Source organism: Erythrolamprus reginae, chromosome 1, assembly GCF_031021105.1.
Source record: "Erythrolamprus reginae isolate rEryReg1 chromosome 1, rEryReg1.hap1, whole genome shotgun sequence".
NCBI lineage: Eukaryota > Metazoa > Chordata > Lepidosauria > Squamata > Dipsadidae > Erythrolamprus > Erythrolamprus reginae.
In genome coordinates, this window is record NC_091950.1 from 89061912 (window position 1) to 89086796 (window position 24885).

General features: G+C 40.1%; 1 protein-coding gene across 2 annotated transcripts in view; it reads right to left on the reverse strand.

The window, feature by feature from the left end:
• Window positions 1-24885, reverse strand: part of SIPA1L1 (signal induced proliferation associated 1 like 1) — a 187161-nt gene that overhangs the window by 53997 nt on the left and 108279 nt on the right. For both annotated transcript variants that reach the window (XM_070758535.1, XM_070758544.1), the window contains 6 exons: window positions 21622-23384; window positions 17686-17816; window positions 14686-14874; window positions 12088-12262; window positions 10385-10488; window positions 2479-2636 (listed from right to left, as the gene is read on the reverse strand). In XM_070758535.1, the coding sequence (XP_070614636.1) occupies window positions 2479-2636; window positions 10385-10488; window positions 12088-12262; window positions 14686-14874; window positions 17686-17816; window positions 21622-23104 (2240 nt within the window). In that variant the 5' untranslated portion in view covers window positions 23105-23384. Of the gene's footprint in view, window positions 1-2478; window positions 2637-10384; window positions 10489-12087; window positions 12263-14685; window positions 14875-17685; window positions 17817-21621; window positions 23385-24885 lie in introns of those variants that run through there.

The window sequence follows — 24885 nt, forward strand, 5'->3', positions numbered from 1 at the left end:
CGCCGCCCGGCTGTCACCTTTTAAAACAGCCATGCGGCTTCCCAGCAGTCTCCGAACGCCGGTTCGTAACTCGAAAAAAGTTCGTAAGAAGAGGCAAAATTTTTCTGAACCCCGGGTTCGTATCACGAGTTGTTCGTAAGACGAGGGGTTCGTATCTTGAGGTACCACTGTACTGTATATCTATTTGAGTACACTATATCAATTACTATTATTGCTTTTTCCTTTGCACACAGTACATTTACATAAGATAAATATATGTATTCAGTCAATATAGGTTTTATATGTATCTTTATTCTTCTGCAAACCTACAAACTATGAACTACATAGCTACTCATAACTACTCAGCCACCTTGAGTCCTGTGGGAGTGGGCAGCACATAAATATAAACAAACAAACAAACACATAATAAATACATTTTTCAAGTGAAGTTATTTGGCAATAAAGCATTCAAACATTAACAGTGTGCAAAATTCATTTTCTTTATTCTGTTCTCTACAATATATGTTAACAATCAGCTCCATATGTCCTGAAACATAAAAGAAATACCTTGAATTGCTCAAATTTTTAACTTATTCCCAGAGTTAGAAAGAAATAAGCACTTGCTGCTTTGCAAAGAGATAATTTTTAAATGCTTACTGGGAACCAAAGAGAAAAGAAGCAGAGGACTAATAGATAAATATATTGGTGGAAGCCAGAATTATATGGAAAGTGCAAATAATGCAAATCATCATTTTTTAAAAAAACATAGAAGCTCAATAGAAAATTAATGCATGTGAAGCATTGTACTAGTGAATTAGCTGCATTCAATACTCTTTTTATCAGCAGCCTTTTTACATTGGAATTTGTGAAAATCCTATGGGCTTGAGTAACAACCAGTTTCTACAGCTCAAATTTTGTTTTAGCTCAATAGAAAGCGAATATTTCAAATGATGTGGGTTCTGATTTTATTAAGACAGGACCGGAAGGGAAGGTCCATGCCATACTCACTTCTCCCTTATATTTTGAGAATCTGACATCTTTCAGCAGGTAATTACACCCCTCCCACCATAGATTTGTTGCTTTCCTCTCAATTTCCTAATCACCACCAGTCCAAAATGCATATTGATGGATTCCAATGAGGTCTTACTTAGCCCAAACAATGGTACTAATTTTTTTGACATTATCTCTATTTTTATATTATATTAGGAAGGCAATTCAAAGGATATTTCAAATGATGTGGGTTCTGATTTTATTAAGACATGACCAGAAGGGGAAGGGGAAGAATGGGAAGGCAGTGTCGATCAAGAAAGAATGCTAATTTTATTTACAGAGATTATCTACAATGAGATCAGGGTGACATAACGTTATTGTTTAAGCCCTGTCACCCAAACAGAAAATATGACTGTAATCTCTTCTTTCCATTTCAAGAGTCTTACCCATTTAAGCTCTCCAAGCAACAGTTAATAACAGTTAACGTTAATTAAATATTTCTGAAATATCCTTTTTTGTGCTACTATTGCTTTATATCGAAATACATGGGGGCATTTAAGAAGAAGGTTACATGAAACAACTAACTTATATTTGTATTTATAATATATTAAAGAGAAATATATCCTCAGTATTTTATTTCTCAATCACTAATGTCGAAACATTTCATTTATATGTCTTGGATATTTTCCAGAGAAAGCAATATATAGTCAGAAGTATACATTCTGCTTACAAAAAAAATTGCATATAAACATTGTGGGACAACTACTATGAATTTAGTATATAAGGTACATTTGGTTTTCATTCTGCTCTGCAAAGCCACTATCTCTAGTTTCAAACTATTTCACTCATATATGATTGTTTTTGATAGGAAAAATAACTAAAAAGTACTCAGATTTTCATTTACATTTAATTGCATCTAAAATATTTTACTGAAAAATAATAAAATTAATTTATTAAATGCTCTGATTGAATATCACCACTTTATACAAGTAGTTCTGAACTTACAGCCATCCATTTAGTGACCATTTGAAGTTACAACAGTGCTGAAAAAAGTGACTTATGATCGTTTTTCACATTTATGACTGTTGCAACATCTCCATGGTCACATGATCAAAATTTGGGTGCAGGCAACAGGCAGGTATTTATTACAGTTGCACTGTTTTGGGATCATGTGATCAACATTTGTAACCTTCCCAACCAGTTGCCAAGCAAAGTCAAAGGGGAAAGGCAGATTTGCTTAATGACTGCATGATTTACCCAACAACTGTAGCAATATATTTAGCAGTTGTTGCAGAAAAGGTAATAAAATGATGCACAATTCACTTAGCGACTGCCTTTCTTTGGAGTGGAAATTTTGGGCTCAAATGTCACCAAGGACTACCAGTTGTTATTTTTTATTTATCAAATATAGGTGCCACCCATCTCACTACCTACATGACTCCGGGTGCTTTAGAGAGAAGAAGTTATCTTCTGTCATGCAAAAACCATCATAAACATTGTAGTAGTTACCTGTAACAAACATTGTCAGTACAAGGGTTGTGCACTCGGACAATCACAAAGACGTGTTGAAAGTGAGAACGAATATTCTTTGGGCTGAAGGATTCAGCTCCAGGTTCTTGGAAAACTATTGTCACGATATCATTCCCGATGTGTCGTTTTCTTAACAGCTTTGATCATGAAGACAAGAAACCCATAAGAATTAAGCATTGATATTGTTATAGAATATAATTATTTTCCCCATTAGTTCATGTTTTAAAACACGCCTGGTGGTTTTTTAAAATTGTTCCTAAAACAAATAAGTTAATGAAGAATTTATCAATATAAAATGTTAAAATAAATTAGTACTTGCAGCTTCCATAATAACCATTAAAGATCTACCTTAATGCAAAGAAATGTCTTTCCATGAGTAGATTTTGTTTCTAAAATTAAAATTAAATTCACAATCATAAAAAATGGTTATTATGTTGTTTGTCTATCTTGATATTAAATCTTTGCAAAATGCCAATTTTTAAAATTTAGGCAATATTTTTCAATATATTAAAATTATGATTTAATTTTGGCAGACTGATCAATATAATTATTTTTTTCTACTTTTAATTCAGGCTATATTTTCAAAAAATATTTCTTAGGAGAAAATAGGCGTTGATTGCTTACCTGAACGCCTCTTCTCGTACGGTGAGCGGGTACAGCAGTCACATGGGTTGCTCATGTCCAATCCGGTGGAACTGAGCCTAGTATTAAAAAAGCTTGCCGGATCCGCCCCTTCCCCAGAATTCGCGAATCCATAGACTAGGCTCAGTTGTGAAGCTCTTTAGTGTTCAACTCTCATTGTTAGAGGAAGAAAGATATAGAAAGGTAAAGAAGACACATATAAGGGCGGGAAGTGACTGCTGTACCCACTCACCGTACGAGAAGAGGCGTTCAGGTAAGCAATCAACGCCTATTCTCCGTACTGAAGGAGCGGGTCCAGCAGTCACATGGGACATACCCAATAGATGGTCCCTAGGGTGGGATTAGCTTGCTATCGTGTGAGATAACGGATTGGAGTACCCTTCTGCCGAAGGCAGCGTCCGCTGAAGCGTAAGAATCAATTTTGTAGTGCCTGATGAAGGAATTTGGCGAGGCCCAAGTGGCTGCTTTGCAGACCTCCTCCAACGGGGCTTGAGTCGCCCAAGCGGCCGAGGTGGCTGCGCTCCTGGTGGAATGCGCTGTGATGTTCCTTGGAACTGAGAGGGAGGCCGACTCATAGGCCTTAGATATAGTCCCTCTGATCCAACGGCCTATTACTGTTGAAGACACTTTGGCCCCCATGACTCTGGGATGATAGGCTACAAAGAGTGCTTCTGACCTCCGAAAGGGTCCTGTGCGTTGGATATATATTCTCAGCGCTCTGGTGAGATCCAGGGTGTGCCATCTAATTGCCAAGGGATGGTCTCGTTGGAGGCAGAAGGAAGGTAGGACAATGTCCTGAGATCTGTGGAACATGGAACTGACCTTGGGTAAGAAGGTGGGGTCCAGTCGCAAGACTACCTTGTCCTGATGGAATTGACAAAGGTCCTGCCTGATTGAGAGGGCAGCCAGCTCCGAAATGCGTCGGGCAGAGGTAATAGCCACCAGGAATGCTACCTTAAAGGATAGGTACCTGAGGGACGCCGATTTTAGGGGTTCGTATGGTGCCTGCGTGAGGGAATGGAGAACCCGTGGCAAATCCCAGGAAGGGTACCTGTGGACCTTGGAAGGTCTGAGATTGGCTATGCCCTTGAGGAATTCCTGAACTTCAGGGAAGGATCGGAGAGGCTGTCTGCGGGGACCCCCTAGGACAGATGAAATGGCTGCCAGATGACGCCGGAGGGTGCTGGTGGAAAGTCCTTTATGGAAGCCTTGCATAAGGAAGGAAATAATTCTGTGTATGGGGATGCACAGAGGGGAGAGACCTTCCTGTAGACACCACTGGTGAAACTTGGACCACGTGTGGTCGTAGATTCGATTGGTCGAACCCCTTCTGGCCTTTAAAATGACCTCCACTGAATCGGGGTCATGACCACGCAGTTCTAGATCTCTCCTGATAACAGCCAGGCGGTGAGGTGGAACCACTCCGGGTCTGGATGGAAAGAGGCCCCCTGCCGCAGCATATCCCCCGAAACGGGGAGTCGCCAAGGGTCCTGGACGGACAGCTGTTGGAGATCCGCGAACCAGGGCCGGCGGGGCCAATGAGGGGCGATTATGATTACTCGGGCCCTCTCGGTGAGGACCTTGTGAATCACGTCCGGGAGGATTGGAATTGGAGGAAATGCGTAGAGTAGGCCTGGAGGCCATGGACTCCGGAGGGCATTGATTGCTTCCGCTCCCGGGGATGGAAATCTGGAATAGAAGCGAGGGAGTTGGGCGTTCGCATTGGTCGCGAAGAGATCCAGGATTGGTAGGCCGAATCTGAGAGTGATTTGATGGAACAGGTCTTGATGGAGGTTCCACTCTCCTGGGTCTATCGTTGCTCGGGATAGCCAATCCGCCTGGACGTTGAGACTCCCCGAGATGTGATCGGCTAGGAGCGACTGGAGATGTTTTTCCGCCCAAAGGCCCAACTTGAGGGCTTCCCTCATGAGAGCCTTGGATCTCGTGCCTCCCTGTCTGCAGATATGGCTTTTTGTGGCAATGTTGTCGGTGAGAATGAGAACGTGCCGGTTGGGGATGCGAGGAGAGAAATGCTTCAGAGCCAGGGAAACGGCTCTTAACTCTAGCCAATTGATTGGCCTGGAAGCTTCCTCCGGGGACCACGTGCCCTGGGCTATCATCCCCTGGGCGTGGGCGCCCCATCCCGATAGACTGGCATCTGTAGTGATGACAAATTGATCCGGGCACCTGAACGGGGATCCTTTGTCCATGGCCGGAGACTTCCACCACTTGAAGGATCTGCGAACACTCAGTGGGATGACAATGCGTCGATTTGAGTTGCTGTGCCCCGATCTCTGAAAAGGCAACAGGAGCCACTGGAGTTCCCTAGCATGAAGGCGAGCCCAGGGAATGATGCCTATGCATGACACCATCTTCCCCAAAAGGGAAGATAGAGTAACTATGGATACTGAAGCATTAGATAAAATGTTAGAAATTAACTCCACTATACTGAGTTTTCTCTCGGGAGAGAGAAAAACCTGGGAGGATTCTGAATCAATAATGGATCCCAGGTGAGAAATGGAAGTGGAAGGTTGGAGGTGACTTTTATCAAAGTTGATGGAAAATCCATGGTCCTGAAGGACTGACATGGCTACCGAAAGGTCTGTTTTCACTCTCTCTAGGGAGTTCCCATGAATCAAAATATCATCAAGATAACATAAAATGTGGATGGGAGACGCCCGGATATAGGCCGCCAGGGACCCCAAGAGCTTTGTAAAGACTCGAGGGGCCGAGGAAAGGCCAAATGGCATCGCCCTATACTGGAAATGCCTGCCTTGAAAGGAAAAACGTAAAAATTTTCTGTGGCATTTGGCTATAGGAATGTGAAGGTAGGCCTCAGTGAGGTCTAAGGAGACCATGAAATCTCCCGAATGAATGGCGGCCAAAATAGAAGACAAGGAGTGCATCTTAAACTTCCTATATTTGATGAATAGGTTTAGTCTCTTTAAATCCAAAATAGCTCTCCAACCTCCAGAGGACTTTGGAACCATAAATAGGATGGAGTAAAAACCTAGGCCCTTCTGATCGGAAGGGACCGGTTGAATGGCTCTGATGGACAATAGATGAGAAATGGCCTCCTCCATACGGTTACAATCTGAGGATGACCTGGGAGAAGGGCAGGAAATAAAAAGTTTAGGGGGAGGAGAAATAAATTCTAAAAGAAGGCCTGATTGAACAGTGTCAATGACCCAAGGGTCCTTGGAGGTGAGACGCCATTTAGAGGCGAAATGGGCTAGGCGACCCCCTATGGGAATGGAGGTAAGATTACCATCTAGGTTTTTTTGAAGCCCTGTTAGAGGAAGCTCCCCTTTGGAAGCGAAACCCTCTACCCCTGGAGTTCCTACCTTGGGAACGAAAGCGGGGGGAATACTGACCTGGAGATCTCTGATAGGAAGCCGCTTGATCTTGCTGGCGCCCTGGGCGACGAAAGGACTGCGTTTTGGTAGCCTTTTTTGTGGTTGGACCCAAAACTTTCTTCTTGTCCGTGGACTCCGTGAGGAGTGGATCCAGAAGATCACCGAAGAGAAGGTCGCGCTTTAAGGGGCCCTGGGATAACTGCCACTTTTGGCGAACTCCCGCTTGCCAAGGGCGAATCCATAGGAGTCTTCTTGCCGTTGTAGAAGCTGCAATAGACTTAGCAGAAAATCTAGTAGATTGCAAGGTGGCATCAGCCACGTACTGGGCAGCTGCAAAGACCTTGTTGAAGTCTTGTTGACCTCTCAAGTCATCGGGAGGAATATGCTGTTGAAGTTGGCGAAGCCACAGCAGCGTGGCTCTGGAGAAAAAGGAAGCCGCTGCAGAACTTTTAATGGCCCAGGAATCAGCGGTGAATCCTCTTTTGAGCATTTGCTCAATGCGCTTGTCCTCTGGGCGGAGGACTTCCTCCGCCTCGCCTGGCACAGCCGCTGCCGAGTGAAGAATCTTGACAGGTTCATCTGGTTTGGGAAAGGATAGAAGCTCTTCATAGGAAGAGGAAAGTTTGTACAACTTTCTATCCTTGGTGGAGGGATTAAGGCCAGATGCTGGAAATTCCCACTGTTTGAGTAAGGCATCTTTAAATAATTTAGGCATAGGAATTACCTCGTTATCCTCCTGTTCCTCTGTGAAGTAAGGTAAATTCTCCTCTGGGGGATCAGTGGAAGTGGAGGATTGTTTCTCCTGGGCCGCTAATCCCGTAGAAATTCTAGCTTTGAGGAGGAGAGATTTGAATAATTGAGAGGGAAAAATAGTAATTGGAGGAGGAACCTTTATTTGGGATTCCTCATCATCTGATAAGCCTTGAAAAGCATCCTCATCATCCTCTATATCCTCATATTCATCCTGGGAGGAATCTGAATCATCCTGAATAGGAGCTCTGACCGCTGGGGAAGAACCCAAGGGGCGGGAGGAGCGAGAAGGAGGAAGAGGTAAGGAAGGCTCATTGATGGTGGAGAGTTTGGCATCAATGGCTTTGGACAGCACAGCAAATATAGACTGGAACTCAGGAGGTAAACTGGAAATATCAGCAGAAGTGGCAGAAGAATTCCTAAAGGCCTGGGAAGATCCTGGCTGGGGGGAATCTTCAATAATATCTGGTTCCTCTGGACCTATGCCCCATAGGTTAGGTTGGGGTCTGTCTAGGTTTGGCTCATCCAGAGATAACACAGGGACCCCAGAAGGAGGTAGACTAGAAGCCTCTGGGGGGTCTTGACTACTGATTACTTGGGCCTGCACTTTCAAACGTTTTGCTGATTTGTCATGGATTTTTTGTAGGGCTAGGTCCCTTCTCTTCTCGGCCCTGGTGACCTTGGTCGAGGGGCGGGCCCCTGGAGAAGAGGAGGAAGAGGCCTGGGGGATACTAGTAATTTCATCGCCTGTAGGCCTGGCCTCTCTGGGACCTTTAGTTGTGCCTCTCTTGGGAAAAGTAGCCATAGTCTGACAATTAACAGAAGACAAGGCTGAGCCAATAACTGAATAATAAGGAGAAGAATTTCAAGGACTTCCCAAGAGGAATGGATCCTGCTTCGAGGCCTCGAAGCTGCTGAGACGTGAGGACAATCTGGGCAAACCCAGAGTTCGTGCCCCCAAATCCAGCGGGGCCAGCCTCCCTAAACTTTGTAATTAAGTAAACCAAGGCACTCTGGTTGGAGGCTTAGCCGGTGGAGAATTTAGCCTGGGACCCCCAAGGCCCGCTCCGGGATCCACGCGGTGGACTGAGGCCTACGGGGCTGGCAGGAGGCCAACACGAGAGGCCTAGATTTAAAAAGGGCGCGAAGGCCTTCGCGCCGAAAAAATCGCCCCGTAAATACTTAAAGGGGAAGCGATCGACTAAGTCCAGGAGACTAGAAGGCGTCTCACTCCGCAGGAGGTATTTCTTAAGCCCTTAAATATTTTGTATACAATAAATAATCAATAATTCAATAAATAAATACTTGCACCAAGACCTCCAGGCCAAAGGATTAGAAGAATCCACAAGCGGCCGCAGGAATCGTAACCGGCAAAAACCGCCGGGGGAAAACGAAACCGCAACTTCTCCCAAGGAAAAAAGCCGAGCCGCTTTATTTTTTTCTTTTTTTCTTTTAAACGGCTGGCGCAATTAGTGCAAGTAAATGAATAAAGACAATAAATCTTACTACTTTTTGAAGGAAAGATCGAAGGGAAGGTGTTAGAATGTTGAACGAGCTATCACAATACAACCGCAGGATATGCGAACTGAGCGAATTCTGGGGAAGGGGCGGATCCGGCAAGCTTTTTTAATACTAGGCTCAGTTCCACCGGATTGGACATGAGCAACCCATGTGACTGCTGGACCCGCTCCTTCAGTACGGAGAAAAAAACCTTCAAGTTTCTTATATTTGCAACAAAAGACATATGTTTGATAGAATTAACATGAAATTTAAACTATTAGATGTGAACAAAGTTTAATCCATCACAAAACCTTTTCATCATTCAGATATGTATCTGTAAAATATGAATTTTCCCAATTCAATCCAAATAATTAGCAACATTTTAACTATCTCAAAAACATCCAAAGGCATAGCAGGGGGGAGTCAATTTTATCAAGGTGACAAACTAGGCTAGACAAAAATAACTTCTTTGACTAACTACTTTTCTGCAGTTAGAAAGTTGAAAAAAATAGTACAGTATTTCAAACCTAGAAAAAAGTTGTCTTTTACACAAAATCTTCCATTAATCTTGATTCAAACTCCTTAAAGCATATTTATAGCTCATTACAATGCATAATCCACATTTTATCAAATATATTTGCATTACTGTAAAACTATGCTTTATACATTTTGTTTAAAGAATTATACATTTTCTGGCTTTTGCTTTCAATTGTATAATATTTCACAAAACAGCCTCTTTGTCTCTTTCTCTCCATCTCTTTCTCTCTGCTAAAAATACTTTGGACTGAAGCCAGAGCATATATGATAGGACATTGCAGAAAGTAGAAACATATGGAATTTAGAGCAAATGCTGTCAAAAGAGATTTCATAAATACTGCCATGGAGAATCAGCATATTCATTCATAGTTTTTAATGGTAACACAGCATGGTGGAACAGCAATATGAACCCCACCCTGGCTCCAACAGATAAACAGTCTGCAAACAAATTAGATCTACCATATGCTGATTATCCAGAGGCCTTGCTTGGTAATCATTTGCCTTGCAAAGGAGCAGTAGGTCCCACAAAAGTATCCAATTAGTAGTGCAGATATCTGCATGGAGAAGGTTGTTATTCTGTCAGTGCGATCACATTGTTACTCTGAAGGGAATGTAGGCTAGCTTTTATTCTTACAGTCCAATGTTAGTAATAAATACACTGGATTGATATGTACTTAAAAACAAAAATCAAATTCTAAATATCCAGCATCGAACATTTCTGTTAAAGTGGTTTTCCAGAATGAGATAAGGCAACTTCTCAGGTGATTAAAATTCTATAAAGGAAACAAAAATCTCCAAAACATCTACACTAGAATAAAAAAGTTCTAGTGCCATTTTGTTGCCTGTTCAAATTTGCTTTCTTATTTAGATATCTTAAAGAGATACAGTAGTACAAACGAAATCAATCTAATCAATAATAAAAACTCAATGCATTGAAAACAGAAGAAAAATATTTCCCACCTCCTTTTCATCACAATATTAATTATAACATATGAAAGAGCCCAATATTTATTTCAGCTAGTCAAGATGGCCAGGAATGTAATTTAATATAATATCTGAAATAAAGAATTAAATATTCTGATTATTCAAGTAGTTCCTACCTGTTGTTTATTGTTGGGTGTATATGGCAACATTGTAGAAACATGAAACATGATTTCATACTCTTTATATGTTGTATAAAGAGAGTGCGTACCAGTTGAATCAGCTGCAAATAAATAATATAAAATCTAACTTATAATTATTTTTATTATAACACAATCCACAACATTGTGAGGATACAAGCACAAAATCTATGTGATATTTATATATTGTAAAGTAAATAAAAAATAGAAGCATTACTTATTTTTAATTTTAATATATTTTAATACATTATGTTTTAAACACATTGTGAACTAGAAGTGTTGCCAGAAAAAACAAAGGTACTCAAAAGTGGATATGCTAAGTAACCATATAACATAGTTTTTAATGCAGAGGTTTTTGCAGTACTTTTCCTAGAATGAATATTGTATGCTTGCCTATTTTATTTATAAAATACAAAGTAAACTGGTGTTATGTCTTTGCAGGAGTCATTTTAACATTAGCCTCTTGTTCTGTACAATAAGCTATTTTTTAAAATTGAGATGATTTATTTAAATTTACTTATTCTATCATTATTGTTATAGATTAAATTACATAAAGACCATAGGTAAATTTACATATTCAACCCATTAGCAGGTTTATAAGTTTCGCTCTTTGCAATAAAAACTAGTAATGAGAATCTGATACTTCTTCTCAATGCATCTATGTTGCTATTGTCCAGTATCCAGAATTTAAAAACTTTGATTACCCTCAGAAGCAAACCATAGTTTCTATGACAAGAGAGAAAGGAAGCTAAAAATTATCTTATTTATGAAACAAAACATTGATAACTAGAAATAAATGCCAATTACAGATATAGTTTTATCTGGGGGTAATTAATATGATAACATTTTATATTCACATTTATTTTATTATATATGTGTCCTTATTTTTATGCATGGATCAATGTTTAAATTTAATAAAAATGAGTATATGTCAAGAATATCTTGAGTGATATATTTGGTGAGATTTATGAAGCTGTTTTAGGAAATGCCTTAATGATTATCTCTTGAGAATTAGCTAATACATGAAAACATAAAAAAGACCTTGCTTGGAAAATGAGATACAGGTGGTCCTTAACTTATATTCATTTGTTCAATTATTGTTTAAAGTTCTGATCACATGATCAAAATCCAGGCACTGGCAACTTACAACGTGGCAACTTACAACCACAGGGCACTTCAACTCCCCCCACCTACCTATCTCCCCTGATGTTGCCCTTTTGGCATTCTGCAAACTATAGCCCCATCTGCCATAGTTGACCGTCATCTTGCTCACACTGTTGACCAGCCTGGCCTAGCCATCAGAGAGACAGCTACAGACCACACAAGGGTTTCTTCCCAGGGTTCCACATGGCGGTTTCCTTGCAAGGCCTGGGAAAGATGGCCTCTCTTGGCCAGCAGCTGCCTTGGAAAGAGTCAGGGTGGGCATCCTTGTAAGCAGCAGGGATAAAAACATGATGAAGGTCAGTTGACGGGCAGAGCGTAGGGCAGCAGGGACTATGGAGTACAGGGTGGTGATGGTGATTGTGGCTAGGACTGGGCTGGGGTGTCTGATGTTTCCTGAGTTGGCTCCAACTTTGTGCTGTGCTTCTGGGGTGGCTAGTGCTTCCCAAAGACTACAACTTTCCTCTCATTATTTTCGCACTCATTATTTTCATTATTCTGAATAAAAAAAGCAGTCTTACTCTTTGTGTCTAGCTGGGCACGATACTTTTCAAATCCTTTGAGTCGAACCCGTTCTCCCAGCAACTGAAGAAACTCTTCAAATGCTGGGCCTGCTGATTCATTATTGTACATTTCCTCTTCTGTGCTTTGCCCAGACTTGCAGTACATGATTCCCACTTTCAGCTGATAGCTTAACTGTAAATATAAATAAAAACCCAAGTTTGCATTCTTGTGTTATCTCTGCTGCATCAAGAGGCACAAGGCTATTCCTTTCAAACTTCATCTGTTTTCTGTAATAAGAAAGCTGAGTGAAAGAAATGAAAAAGACAAGGTTCTATATATTTACAATGCTGTACTTCAAATTGCTCCACAAAATGATTCAGAGACTATTAGCATTCCCAATTTCAAGTTTCGCACACACAAAAATTGAAAAATACAAAAGAAAACAGCTTCAGTACTTTAAATCCTAGGTTTGAAAATATTGCCTTATTTTTTTTTCTGAATTTACAATAATTTTGGTGTTTAAAGATAATTTGAATTTAAATACATAAAACAAAATGGACATTAGTCTGATCCAGACAAATCAATGGCAAGAATTCTTGAAATGTCAATTTATAAATAGCTTATATGTTAAAATATGTAATTTAAGGTAATTAAACAAACAGGTTTTCCTCATCCAACTATATTACTATATAAAATTTATTAAAATGATGCTTAAAATTGAAGTGAGTGACCAATGACAGTTTAAAGAAATCTTTTCATCAAGTAATGTTTTCATCATTAGAAAGTTACCAAAAATTCTACTATGGAAATTAGATTAGCCAAGCTACTGCCGTCTCACTACACATTGAGTTTTCACAAAAGCACCTAGGTTTTTTATTATCACGTCATTATATCTGCTTGAATTATTTTTATGCTATTAATATTTAACATTTATTATGCTTGCTATATGGACAGAACTAGAAGGAAAGTCTATGGAGATTTTCAGTCATTCAGATCATGATTGTCCCAAAGGTGCTTTTACAAGAGGCAACTGGACTTCCTGTTTTTTCTTGGAAAAACCTCTTCCAAAGATGCTACTTGGATGAGAAATGAAATGTCTCCAAGAAAAAGAGAGAGGCCCAGTTGCATTTAGAAGGCACATAAAAGAAGCTGAACTTTACAGGGCAAAAAGAAAATATATTTATATCTAAAACAGATATTCAGTTAAAATGGGGAAACCATTTGGAAAAGTCATAGTAGATTAAGTATACAAGGTTGTGGTCTAAACATATGCAGGGGAACACAGTGAATTCCTGTTAAAATAGGTCTCTAATGTTTTGACAGAGCCAAATATTGTTTACCATTCTGAGTATTCTTCAGAGTTCTAGTTGTCAACTTACCAGGGAATGAGATACAGTATATTGTAATAAAATATGCTCAAAATGTTATCTGTACAACCCTGAGAGGCCTAAAATCTACTGACTGTAACAAAATGCATTTGCCGACTTCAAAACTTGAACTTTTGATTATCCTTTTGGCCATGCGCAAAATACTCAAAGAGCCAACCAGTTAAAAAAGTCGTATATTAGTTATAAAAAATAATTAAGCATTTTTAAAATTTGTTCTTAAACAGAAGGTCTCAAAAATGAAGAAAAATTCTCCATTAAAAAAAACCATATATCTATGCTAGAGAAAGCAGCATTCTCAGTACAACCCCATTTTCTCAAAGAACACTTCTAATCTCTAACATCTCTCAAATCTAACACTTCTAATTTCTAACATCTCCCAAATTGCCTTAGGTTCTCAATAATAGCATCTGCATCGTGTCTTGGATAAACTTCAACTTGCTCATTATCTGGAACTGATGACCAATATTGAGCATGAGTTGAGTATTTACCGTGATAGTGAAGTCCAACAATTTGGATAGTTCCTCCCACTTCTAAAGTTAGTATAACAACCAAAATGGTATCTTGTAATATTCCATAAGCCAAAATAGTATACTAGCATTGTTTTCTGAGCAAAACTTTTTTGAAAGAAAGAAATACTGGAATAATTAGGCAGCTCTAATATTTCTGGCAGCTTGGAAAGATTCTAACATTGATTAAAACAGAGGCTGTTGAGAACAACAAGCTAATCAAAATTATAACATGTTCCCATTCATCTCCTGAAAAGGGTAGTTTGATACAGAACAAAGGAATGCCATTAACTGCAAAGCTTTTATTAATATGATAGAATTGCAACTTCAAATTAATGTTTTACAAGCAATACTAAGAACTTAATGAAATTCGTTGTTATTGTATTGCAATGTTAGTTCAAATGTCAAAGGTAGAAAGGCATAATTTTGAATCATCTTCTTATGCAATGTCTTGCAGCAGGGTATGAAGAAAATAATTTGTAACTGAGAATATAATTAAAAGTTACCTGTTTAAAATGGCATGGATCTTTATCTCTAAGTTGCAATATTCAGCTCTTCTGCATGTCTGTTAAAATTATTTGGGAGCAAGCTAACTCATCAAATGTCTTATTAACTTCAATATATGATAGCTTTATATAATATTTTTAAGATAAACAAAAATGCCAACAGATATTATAAGACTAACCAACTAAAAACCAAAAATGTGCAATTTAAATCTTACCCCTTGCTCATCGAGTTTCATAAGCTGGTCTGTGACTTTAGGGGTATTGAAAGCCAACCTGAGGCAATGTATATTTAGTTCAGGCACCACATGTTCTAGGACTTCTTTCAAAGGCAACCCTCTAGCTGTGCAATGCTTTGCAGTTGACGGTATTGCATCTTCCAAGACAGTACCCCTTAGTGTTGTAAGCTAGAAATAAATAAATGAATGAATGAATGAATAAAAAACCAAGTTGCGAAGAAAATGTATTAGTAGTACATAGAATATATGCAATACAGTAGTCCCTCGCTATACCGCGCTTCACCTACTGCAGCTTCACTTCATCGCGGGTTTCTGAGGAAGTCGATCGGCAGATTTAAACAGCCCGCCGAACTCGATCGGCAGGTTTAAAAAAAAAATAAAAATCTAAAATTGTAAATACTGTATTTAAATACTGTATCTAAAATAAATACTGTGTGGGAAGGGTTTATAAACACTTAAAGCAACGAAAACTTACCAAACAATTACAATATAAATACTTAAATAAGTACTATCAGTCAATAAATTCCCCATCGCGGATTTCACCTATCGTGGCCAGGTCTGGAACGTAACACCAGCGATAGGTGAGGGACTACTGTAATAGTATTTTCTAATTCCCCCACAAAGTAACAGTTTATTGCCCCAGAACAGGAAAATTCAAAATGTCCTACTAATTAAGATGCATATTTGCCTTTTCTATTTACAGTGATCCCTCGATTAGCGCGGGGGTTACGTTCCAAGACCTCCCGCGCTAATCGATTTCCGCGTTATAGTGGTGCGGAAGTAAAAACACCATCTGCGCATGCGCGCCATTTTTTTCATGGCCGCATATGCACAGATGGTGGAGTTTGCGTGTGGGCGGCGGGGAAGACCAAGGGAAGGTTCCTTCGGCCGCCCAACAGCTGATCTGCTCCGCAGCGCGGAAGCAGCGAGGAGCCGAAGATGGGGTTTCCCCGTTGCCCAGGCAAAGGGGAAACCCCATCTTCGGCTCCTCGCTGCTGCCGCGCTGCGGAGCGGATCAGGTGTTGGGCGGCCGAAGGAACCTTCCCTGGGTCTTCCCGCCGCCCAGGCAAAGGGGAAACCCCAAGATCGCTTGCCGCTTGCCGTATTGCAGCTTGGAGCCTTGCTTCGCCTCCTTCGCTGCAATACGGCAAGCGGCAAGCGATCTCGGGGTTTCCCCTTTGCCTGGGCGGCGCTGGGGCCATGCGGAGCCGCTCATCTAGGGGGGCGTGGACCGGCAAGGTGCCCTCCGCTCTCTCTCTTTCTCTCCCTGTTACCGGTGTGGGGCAGTAGCTACGTTCACTCCTTTGTCCTCCTCGCCGCTGACACAGCCCTTCCTGGCAGAGCCCTCCCCAACAGCTCCCGCCGCCAGCGCAAAAAAGAAAAGAAAAAAAAATCTCCAAAAGAGGCAGGCACAAAGCGGGGGCACAAGGGGAGCTGCCCGGCAGAGGTTGCTTTTTTTCTTCTCGTGGGCAAGTGGAGGGGGGGAGAGAGAAGGGAGGAAGAGAGTGTGAGAGAGGAAGAAAGAGAGAGAGAAATGATAGAAAAAAGGGGAGAAAAAAAGAGAAATGAGAAAATGATTGAAGCAGAGAATGACAGGAAAGAAAGAGAAAGAGACAGAGAAGTGACTCTTGGTGATGATGTATGACATCATTGGGTGGGAAAAACCGTGGTATAGCAAAAAAAACCGTGGAGTATTTTTTAATTAATATTTTTTGAAAAACCGTGTTGTAGCATTTCGCACTAATCGAGACCGTGCTAATCGAGGGATCACTGTAGTGATAATACAGGTAGTCTTTGATTTACGATCAAAGTTGAGCCGAAAATTATGATAATAAGCCGTGGCAGTTATTAAGCAAGGAACCCACATAATTGCCTCACTTAATTACCACAATCCCTGTTCAGTCACTAAGAACCACACAGAATGTTGAGCTGAGCATGGGTAGCTTGGGGGAGTCTCTGTCAAGTCTCATGCAGGCCCCTCTGTAGCACCTCAGCTCATACGGAACTGGTTCCAGGCCTCCCAGGGCCTCGCCTACCACTGATGCACACCGGGCTCTGCTTTCTACCTTGTTTGATTCCACGCTCTTGGACCTCCTCACTCCATCATGCTTTTGTTCACTTACCTTTACCGAAACAGCACCATATGAGATCTTTATAAGATGGTAGTATGACAAATCGCCAATTCTCCACCCAAACTGAACTTCAGAAAAGCTAAGTGAAGGTCTGACAAGTGAAGAGAGGAGGCCCTAGAGTTTGACAACTAGAGGACAGGAAACAGGCTCAAGGCTGTGGAGATACAACTGGCTGAGATATAGGGAAGAGAAATAGGCAGGTGGAAAAAATTGCAACATTCCTGAAGTCAATAAGAGTGGGTGGATTGCCAAGGGCCCAAATTCTGTGTCTTTTGTTTGGAATATTTTCTTTGTGATCTTATCCAAAAATACAAGAAGAGCCACTTCCAATGTTTTCTCAGTAATGTATAAAATAGGTTTTTTAAATTAAGACTGTAGTTATATTAGCAGTAAAAAAAAAAAAAGCAAACGAAGCTTTTTCCTATAAATTCAGTATTTAGGGTTGCTAAGTGCAAAATAATATGAAACCTGTATTAAACAGATAACCTTTATTAAATAAGTGATAGTTTATTAAACCATTCAACATTATTTCTTTTATTGGGGTGGTTTTGCTAAAAGTTGTGGAGCTAGCAAAAATTATTAAAGCAAATATAAAACAACCATGCATAAGAGATGTTGGATCCCAAGAGTCTTGAGATATTTAATTCCAATGGCGTATAAATTGAAAAAATGTTTTGTACAATGTGTACACTCTTTAATAAATTTTCTCTGAGGTTTATAAAATGCACAACAGTTTGCATAATATTAATTTACTGATAGATATTATCCTTCCAATGTTTACATATATGTAACAAGTTCAACACAGAAATCAAATTTCTTATTTCTTTACTGTCCAGGTATCACTTACCTCACTAGTTCTGAAAATAATACGATAGCTATACTGAGAACCATTTTCTTTTATTTCCTCAGGTTTTTCTCTTCTGATGCTGACAGCTACGGGACCAAGGTTTTCATCTGCCCCAAAGTAGTTCCAGTGTTCTTGTGCAATTAAAATCAAACACATATTTGGGAGATGGAGATGGACAAATGAAATAATAATTATATTTCGTAAAAGACAGATATATATTAATGTTATCATGATATTTCTAGATTTTAAGACTAGTTCAGACAGAACAATTTTGCTTCAAACACAAATTCCAACCAAGCGTAGGCACAAAAACATAATATGTAATATATGGACCAGGCAATCAGAATTAAACCTATCTAGAGATTTTTTTACTCCAATTGTATCAAACCAAGAAATATTGGCTACATGTCCCATTGTCAATTGATGCATGGTATGCAATCATATATTGATTTTTTAAGTATGGTCATTCAAAAATACTCTAATCTAAAACCATATTTCCTGTTATTCTTCCTTTTTAATCTACTATGCCAAACATTCTTAAGCATACATAAAGTAAAATAAAACATAAAACACTTAAATTAAAACTTCTACTAAAACATATAAACCAAAGGCAATGGATTATCATTAATTGACAACTGTAAAAATAAAAATGTTTTCAGATGGAATTCCATACAGGTCCAACTATACTGAAGTGAAAAATTAAACTGGCCAGACCTGGTTAATAGTTTTATGGATAATAAATAAGAAATAACAAACTACTGATCAGAATGGAACACTGAAAACATAACCTCAAAAGTAAGAAGCAGCAAAGAATTCCCATATTTTTGCTAAAAACGAAATGGTTGTGTCTTATAGTCACTGGGACTATACAGTAGACCCCCGCTCGTTGCGAGGGTTCCGTTCCAGGACCCCCCGCAACGAGCGGGTTTTCGCGAAGTAGCGCTGCGGAAGTAAAAACACCATCTGCGCATGTGCAGATGGCGTTTTTACTCCCACAGCGCTAGCGAGGAGCCGAAGATTGGGGGCGGGGCGGCTGTTTGCCGCCGGCATGGAGGGCTTCCTAGCAGCCCCCCAAACCCGGGTTGGGGGTCCGGGGGGCGCTGGCTCTCGGCGCTTTCGAGCTGACCGGATTCAGCTCGAAAGCGCCGAGACAAGCCGTTCCTTGCCGCTTGCTATCGGCGCTTTTGAGCTGAGTCCGGGAGCGAATTCGCTCCCGGACTCAGCTCAAAAGCGGCGAGAATGAACGGCGTGGGCGGGCGAAGGGCGGGCGGCAGCGAGGAGTTTGCGTGGGCGGTAGGGAAACTCCTCGCTGATGCCAGCAAGAGGGGGAAGACCCAGGGAAGCCGCTGCCATCTACGCATGCGTGCCCGGCACGCATGCGTAGATGGTATTTTTGACTTCCGGGTTGAAAAATAGCGAAGTACCCTGTTCGCAATGGTTGGGGACGCAATAAACGGGGGATCACTGTATAGCAAACTCAAAAGAGATTTTAATAGAGAATTAGGTTGATGATACTCTGTTTCTAGAACAATAAGAGCACTGCCTTTAAAAAAAAGAAACCTGTTTCAAAGGTTTAAATCTATAGGTATTTGAAGTTCTTAAAAGTTTACATTTTATTATCACACTGAATGAAATAAGCTCTTCTTAAAGTTGTATATGCATTTTATATAAGTAGTCCTTGACTGGACCATTTATTCAGTGACTGTCCAAATTTATAACACTGAATCAATGGTGATTATACAACTGACTCTCAGAGTTCTGGCTGCCCCAGCATGTCTCAGTTGTATGGTCATGATCTGGATGCTTGGCTCACAATTATGATCAGTTGCCAAGAGTCAGAGGTGGGATTCAGCAGGTTCTGACCAGTTCTGGAGAACTGGTAGTGGAAATTTTGAGCAGTTTGGAGAACAGGTAAACACCACCTGTGACTATTCTCTGCCTCCCAAGTTTCAGCCGATCAGGAGGAAATAAGGATTTTGCAGTAACCTTTCACTGGATTGGGATGGGAATGGACATTTTGCACTATCTTTCGCTTGGAGTGTGTGTGTGTGTGTGTGTGTGTGTGTGTGTGTAGATTTTACAGTTCTGCCATGTACATGGCCACGTGGTACACAATTCACATGGCCACACAGCACACAATGTGCACAGTCACATGGCAAAGGAGGAAGAGAATTGACAGCAAGTTAGAACCCACCCCTGGATCACATGATCACTTTTTGAACTTTCCATGCTTTTGTCCCCAGAAAGTCAAAGGGCAAGACAGTGGGGTACCTCTCATAGCTGCACAACCTCTCACTGTCCTTCTGTGTTCACACTATGTCAGCCACTTGTGGAACCCAATGCATCCTCCCTGACCCGTGAAGATAGATAGCCCTGCATACTTTCACACATTCTCCCCAACTTATGCAGCACATCTTACACACCCTTGCCAATCTGCATGGCATTTCTCACCCATCCATGTCAACCCTCCCCCACATTCACGCCCACTCCCCCACCTGGCGGAAGCCACTTACCTGCCTGTGTGGGCCTGGGGCTTGCAACTTCCAACCAGCTTCCTCGTTAACTTTGGTTGTGAGAAGCTAACAGGAAGTTGCCTCATGTAATGAACGAACTGTTTAGTGACAAAAATTTCCATCTCGAGTGCCATTGTAAGTCAAGGACTATTTGTAATGTTAAGCTTTTAATTATTATAATATTATTTTGAATTGTTTTTAGCTTTTGTACAGTACCCAGAGTCATTTGTTTATGAGATGGGCCGCCATATGAGTCTGATGAATAAATAAATAAATAAAATCTCTCTTTCCCTTCCCAAGTGACTCAGGAATGAAAAGGCTTCTGCTTCCATTTAAATCAAGCTCAAGAGTTGTGGTCATTGTTAACAAGCCACTTTAAAACACATCATCTTTAAACAGTTGTTTTTGAGGCTAGCCTCAAATTAAATTAACCATAGTTAAAGTTCAAGCCACATAGTAACTTCACAGCAGAAAGCTTTTATAGTGAAAGCTTCTGGAAAGAGAAAACGGAGAAAGAATGCCAGCCTAGAAGGAAAAGATGCCCTTCTAGCTCTGCCTTAATTAATATTGCAGTACAGTTCTTCCTCGGTATTAAAATATGAAATGCCTAATTTGTCAGATGTGTCATAAATTACAAATAGCCTATAATAGATCCATATGAGGATTTACTTTGATAAAGAACTTCATACAGGAAAGAGATGGCATGATTTGACTTAATGAGCTACCACGTCCCTCAATGGGCGTTTTCAAAAGTCTGGAGCGACCTGAAAATGCTAGTGAGGTTTGTAAAGTAAAGCAGTTCATCTGCTTTTCTTTTCCTTTTTTTAAAAAAGAAATGTTTCTCTCAAATCTTTGCCAAAGCACAACATGCTACAGATTTCTATAGGCCTAGTAGATAAATGAACACTGCATCAAATCAGTTTTTAGGTGAATGTTGAGTATACACTAGCATTTTCAGGTCCACCAGTTAGGTCCCACAGAGTGGGCCTTCTCCAGGACCCATCAACTAAACAATGTCGTTTGGCGGGGCCCAGGGGAAGAGCCTTCTCTGTGGTGGCCCCGGCCCTTTGGAACCAACTCCCCCCAGAGATTAGAATTGCCCCCAACCTCCTCGCCTTTCGTAAACTTTTTAAAACCCACCTTTGCTGTCAGGCATGGGGGAACTGAGATATTCTTTCCCCCTAGGCCTTTACAATTTACGCATGGTAGGTCTATATATATGTTTGGTTTTTATAATAAGGGTTTTTTAGTTATTTTAGTATTGGATTGGATTGTTACATGCTGTTTTTATCATTGTTGTTAGCCGCCCCGAGTCTACGGAGAGGGGTGGCATACAAATACAATCAATCAATCAATCAATCAATCAATAAATAAATAAATAAATAAATACAGCAACATTTCCAAGTAGTTAATAACTACTCACCTTTTTGATAGAAGAATTTCCGATAGTAATATGCACCAAGATCCACATGTTCAACAATGTACCTCTTAGCTCGGTCTAAGTGTAACACCAGATTTTCCTTGGGTACTTCAAGTACGGCCACTCCCGCATTTGTGCAATGAGAGCTAAGAGTAGACTCAAAAGAGGCACTTTCACAGCCACTAAAGGATCCAGAGTTAGATTTGGTGAGACTGATATTTCTTTCTCCTTCCCCGCCGATCTCATTACGAAAATATGGACAACTCAATACAAGATCGTTGCTTTTATCATCTCCCTGGTCCACGTTTAAAGTTCCTTTGGAATTCAGTTCTTCTGTACTACCCATGGGGGAATTAAAACTTGCAGAATGGGATAACGGTCCAGAAGCTAATGATGCAACTGCAGCAGCAGAAGCTCCAGTAGTTGTGTTCCTTCTTTTTATAACATTATTCCGATTAACTGCCACTTCATTTAAATCAAATAATATACTCTGAACATCATAATGAGCAAAACATTTGGGGCAAATCCAAGGCCTGACATTATCTTCTGATCTGCTGTCTTCTAGATCTGAAGTCTTTCCAACATCTCCTTCACCTTTGGCATTGCGCAGTTTGCGAAAAATAGAAGAATCTCCTGTCTCCGATTTTGAACGCCTCTTCAGTGGTTTCTCCCTTTCTTTAAACAACCGAAGGTTCTCCCTTTGAGTAATGGGTCCATCTATCACATCCAAAGAAAATCCTGAACCTTTACTTCCACTAGCTCTAAGGAGTTCACTAAATTTGCTGGAACCTCTGTGATCAGACTTATCATCTTTATAACCTTTTAAATAGTCAAAAAAACTATCCCCTGAGGTACCTTGCTTATCTATTGAGGAGGTGCTACCATATTCTCTGTGCAGTGATGGTCCTGATTTGTAACTGGGTGAGATACATTCATCATAACTATCCACATCAAGCTCACTTAAGGTGATGTCACTATTACTACGCTGTCTTATTCTACGAAGAGCTTTTCTTGGGGAGCTGTGGTAACCATCAGGCGTAAGAAATCTAGAATCCAAGTTCTCAGATTGTCTTGTTTTGTTTTTGAGTGTGTTTTGGATACTCTTTAACATGACAGAATCACTACTGTTCAAGTTAATAGAACTTCCCTGACTCCCTGGACTACTTTTTGAAGACATACTATCCAGACAACTTGATGTATCCATTTCTTGACTTGATCTACTGTTTTCTTTGACATTCTCCTTCCTTGGGGGCCAGTCTGCAATCCTTGCTCTAACTCCCATTTTAGGAACTCCAGGGTTAGAAGTAACATGATGTGATCCTTCATTGCGGGAAGGGCCTACTGGAGCCATCACTGAAGATCCCAAGCTACCATTCTGTGACCTAAAGCGTCTCATATAAAAGTCATCTGAATGTACTTTAGGAGCAACATCTGATATTCCGGTGGCAACAGCCCTTTCAGTCTGGGACCGTTTCAAGCTGGTCATTATTGGAAAGTGTGTTTAGTCTTAGTAAGCTCCAAAGGAAAATACACTCATGTCTGCCTTTTAAATGTAAAACTCTCTTCTGGAGAAGATCCTCCAGAAAGTATAAGGGGTGCATGAGATCCCAGTTGTGGTCATTTAATTCAGTGGCAAATGGTCTAAAGATGCTGTTCTTCAATCACTTTTCACTTCTTTGGAATTGAAATTCACTCATTTTATCAAGCAGTCATCTTCCACACATACAAAAATATTGGGGGCCAAAGCTTCAGTATTCACTTTAAACCTAGAGCAAACAAAGAAGTACACAGGACAATTAATCATTGCATAAAATATGTTATAACAACACAGAAGAGCTTTTTATAGTATATTTTGCCTTATGTATCAGTGACAATGCAGAACATAGCTGATATCTTACAGTCTTTATATAGAAAATGTATTTTAAAAAAATATTTAAAATAGATGTCTATAGAAAGCATGTTACTGTTTCAAACAAATGAACACCTCTAAATAACAGATAGCTCTGTATGAATGAACTACACACCAAAGTAGTGCTGTGCAAGTCAATTTTTGTTAATTCACCCTTTTGTGCCATCCCCATGTCAGATGTTATTTTGAAATAGATTGTAGACGGGGAGAGAGGAAGCTGTTGAGGGAATGTGGAAATGTAAAGGTTTCAGGGACAGCTCTTCTGACTTTGGAATCCAGTAACAGCCATTGCTGAGCAATCTGTCACCAGCACTAAACGTGGTTATTTTTCTTCTTTCGGGTCTTTTCAATATTAATAAACTTTAATGTTAATCTGAGATTATTAACTTCTTATTGCTGCATTTACAAATCTTTATCATTTTATTCTTTATTTTATTTGTTCTGTTTTGCATATTTTATAAAATCCTTTAATCCATGATTTTACTAATTATTATGTATGAATCAAATACAAGAAAAATATATACAACTTCAGTAGCAGTAATAATGCGTGAGCAGTTAGCTAATGACAGCAAGAAAGCTCCCTTAGAGTTAAATTACATGTTATGTAAAACTTGCGAAAATTTTAAAAATGTAAATAGAAGCTGCTGGCAGAGAGAGATAGAATCTTTCTCTCTTGTATGAACTCAACAAAAATCTCCCTGTTACCTAAAAGCCGCTTTCTCATACTCATGACAAATACTTACATTTTTAAAAGACGCAATTATTTCTTTTGAGAAATTGATCCAGCTCTTTGACCCTTAAATAGTGCATAAGACGATATACACGTTGTAAGTCAGGTTTCCTTGATTAGCTGGGACTGTACTCAAAGTAAGATGAATTTCTACCAATGCTATTCTAAATGGCATTTTATGGGTTAGCTCTAAGTATGGAATTATTCTCAGGAAGGTGACTTTAATGAGTTCTTATCTTGTCCCTCTCATCTCTCTGTGCTCTACTGATTTACCAAGAATTGGCAAATGGGGTATTGGAAGGGAAGGAAAGGGGATTTCAACACCTGCCTTAAAATTGCAACCTTTGCCCTACCTGACATGGAGACAGTTCAGAAAGAAACCAGATTTCTGGTTCTTCCTTTTGCTGCTAGGTTAATAGTTTCCTAGAAAAGGGAAAACTAGAAGTAAATATGGGACATCTTTGCTTTTCATTTTAGCACTTTGAAACTCACCCACTACCTCTATCCCCCAATTATTCTATATTTTGGATAACCAAAACAAGCAAATAAATTTATAAAGTCCCTCCCTAATAAAGCAACATACATATCTGATGATTTTGCAATTATGTGGGGCAGTAACACAAATTAC